The following is a 6,449-nucleotide window of genomic DNA, read 5'->3' as shown; positions in this document are numbered from 1 at the left end:
CCCCCCCCCCCCCCCCCCCCCCCCCACCTCTTTTGGCCCGGCCGATCTGTCCCAGCTTGGGGGGCCGCTTGCCCTGGTTGCCCCCGAAGAAGGCGTTGGTGTCCTGCAGGCGGCAGCTGAAGGGCAGCTCCCCCGCCTCGGGCTCGGCGCCGTAGCGCCCCACCTTGTCCTCGCCGTAGGGCAGCACCTGCGACATGGCGGGGGCCGAGCGGGCCGGGCCGGGCCGTGCCGTGCCGTGCCGAGCCGCTCCGGAGCCGAGCCGGGCTCAGCCAGTCTGCGGCGGGCGGCGGCGGCACCGGCGGCGGCGGCACCGGCGGCGGCGGCGGACGGCGGAGGGGAGGCGGGCGGGCGGAAGGATGAAGTCATGCATCCGGGGGGAGCGGGGACCCCCCCACCCCGGCGGGGCGGGAGGGGGCGGCTCCGAGCACGGCCGGGACGAGCGGAGGGACCGGGGGGGGGCCGGTGGGGCGGGGGGGTTGTGGGGGGAGAGGGAGCATCCTGCTGGGCGGGCGGCGCCGGGTGTGTGTGTGTCCGTGCCCCCCCCCCCGGCCCCCCGGGTCCCCGCATCCGCGTCCCCATCCCCATGTCACCCTGCCATCCGTGCGGGGACCCCCCCCCCCTTACTGCCGCTCTGCCCCCAGTTTTGGGGTCTCCCGGTCTCTCTCAGCCCCCCCCCCCCCCCCCCCCCCATGTGGGTCATCGCCTGCAGACGGGGGGGGCACACGTGGATTCGTGGGGCTGCGGCACCCCGGGATGCCCCTGCCCCATGGTGCCCCGAGGTGTCCCTGCCCCATGGCTTGGCCACTCCCCCCGGGGGCTTTTTGGGGCAAGGAAAGAGGGAGCCGACCCCCATGGGGCAGCCAGCCATGATTCAGCCCCGAAGGACCCCGATACTCCCCCCCCCGAGAGCCCCAATTGCACCAAATTGGCTCCGATGGCGCCGAGCAGTCCCACCTGAGCCCACCCCCCCAAGCACCTGGGGGTATTTAAGCCCAGGCCGGGGGCCCCAGGTCCCTGGGAGGTTTGGGCAGTGCTGCTCTGCCCCGGGAGGGGGCTCAGCCCTTGTCTGGGAGGATGAGGACGGTGCAGGTGCGTGCCGTGGGGCAGCCCTGCAGCTCCCGTGGTGGCCGAGCCCCACAAGCACCCCCTGGGTGTCTCCAGGGGCTGGGAGCGGGGTTTTCGCAGGGGCTGCGTCCCGTTTACCCCCCCCCACCACCTCCCTGGCCCACGCTTTGAGATCCCAAAAGATGCTGCAGGAGAGCATCGGTTGGAGCGGCCCAGGCGAGCGGGCAGGTAGGGCTATTTCGGGAAGGCTCGGCCGCACCGCTCGCTTTGTGCCGGGCTCTGCAGCGCGCCGCTCCCCTCCGAGAGCGGGGACGGGAGGGACGGGGCAGCCGGGCCCCCTCCCCGCCGGCCGGGCGCTGCCTTTATTCCTGCTTTAGCCGGGGAACCAGCTTGAACTTTTTCATGTGATGGCTTCTGGAAAGGAAAAAAAAAAAAAAAAAAAAGTGCCTGGGAAAATAGGCGAGAGGCCCACGCTGAGATGTGCCCTGCTTTTCCCACCGCCAGGCCCACGTGCCGCTGCCCGTGGGCACGGACCGGCGAGCCGTGGGGCTGGGGCGAGCAGGGCGAGGTGTGGATGGGCTGGGTGGGAGCCGGTGGGGCTGGTGCTGTGCCCCGGGGGGGTTCCTGGTCCTGCTTGGCCCCAGAAGTGTGCCCAGAGCAGTGGCTCGGCTTTGGGGTGTCTGGTGAGCGGGTACAGGGCTCCTGGGGGCTGGGGAAGTGGGAGCTTTGACCTGCCCCAGCCCCTAAATGGGGTCCCCAGCTCCTGAGCAGAGGCTGGGACGCCTCAAGGGGCTGGGGGCGGCTGCGTCCCCCTCCTGGGGCTGGTTTGGGGTTGGACTCCCAGCCGTGACGGGGACGGCGCTGCTGGAGTGGCCGTGGGCTGCCCGTGGGAAGAACGGCGTGTGTTGGGGTGCAGCGTGCCGGGGGTGCTGCCACCCCTATGTGGGCATGCCAAAAGGGCAGGAGCAGCCCCAAAATGCCCCGGGGCTTCTCAGGATGAGTACCCTGCCCCAAGGTGCCACCAAGAGGGGTCCCCCAGCAGGGGAAGGGGCTGTGTTGGCAGGGTTGGTGTCCCTGGGGACGCCCCAGGAGGATGCTCCCCGAGGACCGGGCACCTGGACGGAGGCGACGGCTTCCCCCACGGCCCCTGGTGCTCCCGGTGGGTTTTTGGGGTGCGAGCAGCAGGCCGGGGAGCCGTCGGTGGCACGGGGGCCGCGGAGGCGTGCCTGGAGGCTGTGTTGCGGTGCCTCCATCTGCTCCGCTCCCGGCCCTGCCAAGAAACGTGAAATGGCACTGCTGCTGGCGGCTGCCGCAGCCCCGGGGCCGCGCTCGCCGAGCGCCAGCTCCCTGCTGCCACCAACACCCGGGGCTGTCCCCACGGGGGGCTGCCGAAGGTCACCGAGGGACCGGGGACGTCGGGTACCGGCTGTCCGGTCGCTGGGAGGCAGGGGTCAGGCAGGTGTTGTCCCCAGATTTGGGGGGAGCGGAGGTGCGCTGGGTGCGCCAGTGCTGGCACTTGCGGTGGTGGGGATGTGAGCCCCGCTGGCGAGCCTGGCCGGGGGTGGTGAGGAGCTTGGGGCAGTGAGATGAGGAAAAAGGGCTCCTGTGGGAGCCCACCGGGGCTCTCCAAGCCCAAATCCCACACTAGGGTGGGTGGAGGAGGGATGGCACCATCCGTGTCCCCCCCCCCCCGTGAGCCACCTGGGGCTGAGGTCCCGGTGATGCTGGGGCCGCACCAGCTCAGGGGGGTGCCTGGGGCTGGGCTTCACCCCGCAAACCCTTCATCCCCGCGTGGCCCCGTGCTGGGGGAGCCCGGCCGTGGCGAGCAGCCCTGCAGGGTGACGAGGCTCCATCGCTGCCTGTCACCACGTCCCATCACCATGACAACAGACAGGGATGCAGGGGGGAGCCGCTGGCAGCCCTGGGGGGGGGCGGTGGGCACGGATGGGCGCCCGCAGGGCTGTGCCTGCTGCGGGGGTGAGAGCTGCGGGGCACCTGGGTCCCCACGGGCCCCAGCACCGTGTGCTCCCCGCTGTCCTGACCAAATCCCCCTGGGGACATGGGGGGGGGGGGGGGGGGGCACGTTTGAGCCTTCCCTGGGGGGTGCGGGCACTGCGGCAGGGCCGGCGGCCCCGTGCCGGGCGGTTTGGCAGCGCCGGGCTCTGGCTGGTGCTGAGCGGTTGAGTCACGGCGCTGGGGGAGCGGTGCCAGGCAGGGCTGCACGGGGGGGGACACGGCACAGCAGGGCTGGTGGCCCCCCCGGGGGGCACAGGGTGGCAGGAGGGGTGTGTGTGTGTGTGTGTGTGTGCCATGGCACGCTGAGTGCCTGCAGGGACAGCGCTGGGTACAACAGGATGCGGCCCCTTCCCCGGGGCACGCTCAGCACCCATGGGTGCTGAGGGGTGTCAGCCCACTGCTGTCCCACCAGCGGTGGCCGTGGGCCCCCCCCGTGGCTGTCCCCAGGCGGCGTCCCAGCCCCGGGGAGCGAGCAGAGCAGTCTGCGGGCTCACGGGCACCCCGCGGCCCACGCGCCCGCTGGTGCCAGCAGCTCTTGGCACGCGGGGAGCGCGTTGCTGGCAGCCCGGCCCCGTGCCATCTGGTATTTATCTCCTTCCCGAAATCCCTCCTGCCGCGGGGGGATGCCCGGCTGCGCGGGGGGGACCCGCTCCCCACTGCTCACTCTGCGGCGCCACGCTGCTGCGGGGAGGGGGCTCAGGGGGCGGGGGGGGGGGGACGACCCCTCGTCCCACCCCACCAACGCCCACGGGTCCCGGGGGGGTTAGCGGGGTGCTCTGTGGGCACCGTGGCCGGCAGCGGGACCCGGGGACGCCACCCGAGCACGTGCCCAGCCCCAAAACAACGGGGACTGATGCTGTGGGGAGGGGGGTCACAACACCCCGGGTGCCCCCACCCCAAATCCTGGGCATCCCGAAGCTGCCGGAGCCGGGAGAGCCCGCGGGTTGCCTGGGCAACTGCAGGCAGGATGGGGAGGCGCAGGGCAGCAGTCGCCGTGGAGACGGGGAGAGCCATTGCCTCGGTGACAGCACCCATCCGTCCCGCACCCCGGGGTGCTGGGGTCCCCTGCCCTCCGCCCAGCGGGGCCGGGAGGCGATGCGGGCAGCTCCCAGCCCCGTGTGAGAGGCGCGAAGGAAGACAGGAGGCTGGGCTGGGCTCCTCGGCTTTATCAGTTATCAGCCTCGGCGATATCAGCCGGCAGACAGCCGTCAGGCGCTCCTGCAGCGGCGGAGCTGGGCACCGGGGTGGGTGTGCGGGGCTCAGCGGGTGCTGGAGGCACGGGCAGGGTGCCCCTGTCCCCCTCCTGGGTGCCAGAGCAGCTGGTGAAGGGGGTACCTGTCCCCAAGCAGCCTGCGTACGGGGTGCAGGCACGAGGTAGGGGGGTGCTGGCACCCAGGTGTGGCACGGTGCTGGCTCCGGGGGCGGGGAGGGGGGCGTTGTGCCCGGCCCCTGCCCTCCCCAGCTGTGCCCCGCTGGCCATGGGGTCTCCCCCCGGCCCTGTTCTACTCACAGACAAAGCTTCACACTGGAAAAGCAACACGAGGAAAAAAGCCACGTGCCTTCTTGGGGGGGGGGGAGGGGGGGTCAGGGCTCGGAAACAGGCCCAGAGGGTGCAGGGGACTCCTTACGTCAGGCACCAAGAGTACGTTGCCCCCGGGGGCTTCCTTTGGCAGACAAACAGGGTGGGTGGGCTGTAGGTTCCCCCAAAACACACGGGGGCACTCTGGGATCTGTCCCTCCCCAGCAGGAACCACACAGCCAAGCGCTGCTGGACCCCCGAGGTTCCCCCAGCCTCGGGGCTGGGCTCGGTGGGCGCTGCCCCTCCCTGCGCCCCCCCCCCCCCACCCCAAAAGGCGCCCTCAGGCCTGGTAGAGGGGCACCACGCGGTCGATGGGCCCCCGGCAGATGGGGCAGAGGCGTGTGGGCAAGGCCTGGAAGCAGCGGAAGCAGCAGCAGATGTGGCCGCAGCCCAGCAGGACGCACTCGCGGGGCCGGCTGAGGCAGACCACGCACGACTCCTCCAGCCCTTCGGCCTCCTCCTCGCCCTCCGGCTCCTTGTCCTCGGGCTCCCGCTTGAGGCGCGCGTGGCGGAGGGCCCGGCACACGGCGTGGAGGAGGACGGCCAGCCCCAGCGCCGCGCACAGCGCCGCCGCCCCCTTCCAGAAGCCGCTGGCCGCCTCCAGCTCCGCCAGCACCGCCTGCCAGTCCCCCAGGCACAAGAAATACTCGCCCTCGCGGGCCGGCGGCTGGAGGTGCAGCGAGCCGTCGGGGTGCAGGGCCAGCTCCCCGATGCCCGTCAGCGCCGCCCCCACCCGCAGCATCTCCTCGGTCTCCAGGATGCCCTTGGGCTTCTCCCCGCTCAGGTAGTGGCCCAGCAGGTCGCGGAAGCCGTGGGCCGGCTGCTGGAAGCGCTCGTACACCGTCTCCAGGGGCAGGCAGACGGCTCGCAGCGGGCTCTCCACGCTCACCTGCGTCGCCGCCTCGGCGTCCGGCGAGGCCAGCAGAAAGGGGACGGTGTAGACCTGCTCCGACAGCACCCGCTCGCTCTCGGTCCTGCGAGCAGAGAGCACAGGGCCGAGGATGTGAAGGAGCCCTGGGGTGCTGGGGTTGAACCGAGAGCCTCTGGCGTGGCCCCAGAGGGTGGGGGTGTGGACCCGTCGGTGCAAGCCCCCCCCCCGCCGTCCTCTCCCATCGCTCACCAGCTCCGTGCCAAGCTGTTCCAGATCAGCCGATGCTCTTTCAGAAGCAGCTTCTGGATCACGCCCTGCATCCCCCCGTGGTACTGGCTGCACAGCGCCGCCTTGGCTGGCAGCACGATGCCTGAGGACGAAGGGACGTGCTGCAGCCCTAGGAGGGGAGCCTGCTCCGTGTCCCGTGCGCGGCCACGGCGCCTCCTTACCTTCCAGGGCAACGTAGGGCAGGCACCTCCCCTGGGCAGCGGTCAGCAGCGCCGGTAAATCATCGTCCACCTGCAGCTTGGGGGCCTCCTGGGGGAGCGGGGAAGGAGAACTGAGCGCCCGGGGGCTGCGCGGGATGCGGCCTGCCTGCGCCCGGCACGGAGGGCCCGGCTACCTGGACGCGCGCCGCCACGCCGGCCTTCCTCCGGTACAGGTAGTAGCACAGCCCCGAGAAGGCGAGGCTGGAGCCCAGGCACAGCAGCTCCAGGGGCGTCACCGGCTCCATGGCGCCGGGCTCGGGCGGCCTCTGTCAGGGGAGCGCGGGGCTGGGGTCGGGGCCTAGCGCCCCGTGCCCCCCGTTACGGGCCCGGAGCCCCCCTTACGGGCCCAGATCCCCCGGCCTGGCCCCGCCGCCCCCGGCCTGGCCCCGCCGCCCCCGGCCCGGCCCCGCCGCCCCCGCTCACCCCAGCC

At 72.4% G+C, this 6,449-nt stretch overlaps 2 protein-coding genes across 2 annotated transcripts; both read right to left on the bottom strand.

Annotated features, from left to right (window-relative positions):
• Positions 1 to 13: 13 nt before the first annotated feature.
• On the bottom strand, positions 14 to 302 carry CAMK2N2 (calcium/calmodulin dependent protein kinase II inhibitor 2; the record flags this gene model as incomplete). The annotated part of the gene is made up of 1 exon (XM_035312059.1): positions 14 to 302. A coding segment is annotated over exon 1 (183 nt), but the record flags the coding sequence as incomplete, so codon positions are not given.
• Positions 303 to 4,328: 4,026 nt separating this feature from the next.
• LOC118157649 (mitochondrial ubiquitin ligase activator of nfkb 1-A-like) lies at positions 4,329 to 6,273 on the bottom strand. Its single transcript, XM_035312061.1, has 4 exons — positions 6,154 to 6,273; positions 5,981 to 6,068; positions 5,781 to 5,901; positions 4,329 to 5,634 (listed from the first exon to the last, which is right to left on the bottom strand). Exons 1-4 carry the CDS (start codon positions 6,262 to 6,264, stop codon positions 4,941 to 4,943), a joined length of 1,014 nt encoding a protein of 337 aa, XP_035167952.1. The 5' UTR covers positions 6,265 to 6,273; the 3' UTR covers positions 4,329 to 4,940.
• Between the last annotated feature and the right edge of the window lie 176 nt (positions 6,274 to 6,449).

Source organism: Oxyura jamaicensis (genome assembly GCF_011077185.1).
Source record: "Oxyura jamaicensis isolate SHBP4307 breed ruddy duck chromosome 9 unlocalized genomic scaffold, BPBGC_Ojam_1.0 oxy9_random_OJ70907, whole genome shotgun sequence".
NCBI classification, from domain to species: domain Eukaryota; kingdom Metazoa; phylum Chordata; class Aves; order Anseriformes; family Anatidae; genus Oxyura; species Oxyura jamaicensis.
The sequence above is the reverse complement of the archived record's forward strand: the minus strand, read 5'-3'. Positions and strand labels throughout refer to the sequence as shown.

Coding starts and splice junctions, on each gene's coding strand:
- LOC118157649 (XM_035312061.1), bottom strand. CDS start 6,264: ATGGAGCCGGTGACGCCCCTGGAGCTGCTGTGCCTGGGCTCCAGCCTC. Junction 6,069..6,153: donor GCGTGGCGGCGCGCGTCCAG/GTAGCCGGGCCC, acceptor CCGCTCCCCCAG/GAGGCCCCCAAGCTGCAGGT. Junction 5,635..5,780: donor AACAGCTTGGCACGGAGCTG/GTGAGCGATGGG, acceptor CTCTGCTCGCAG/GACCGAGAGCGAGCGGGTGC.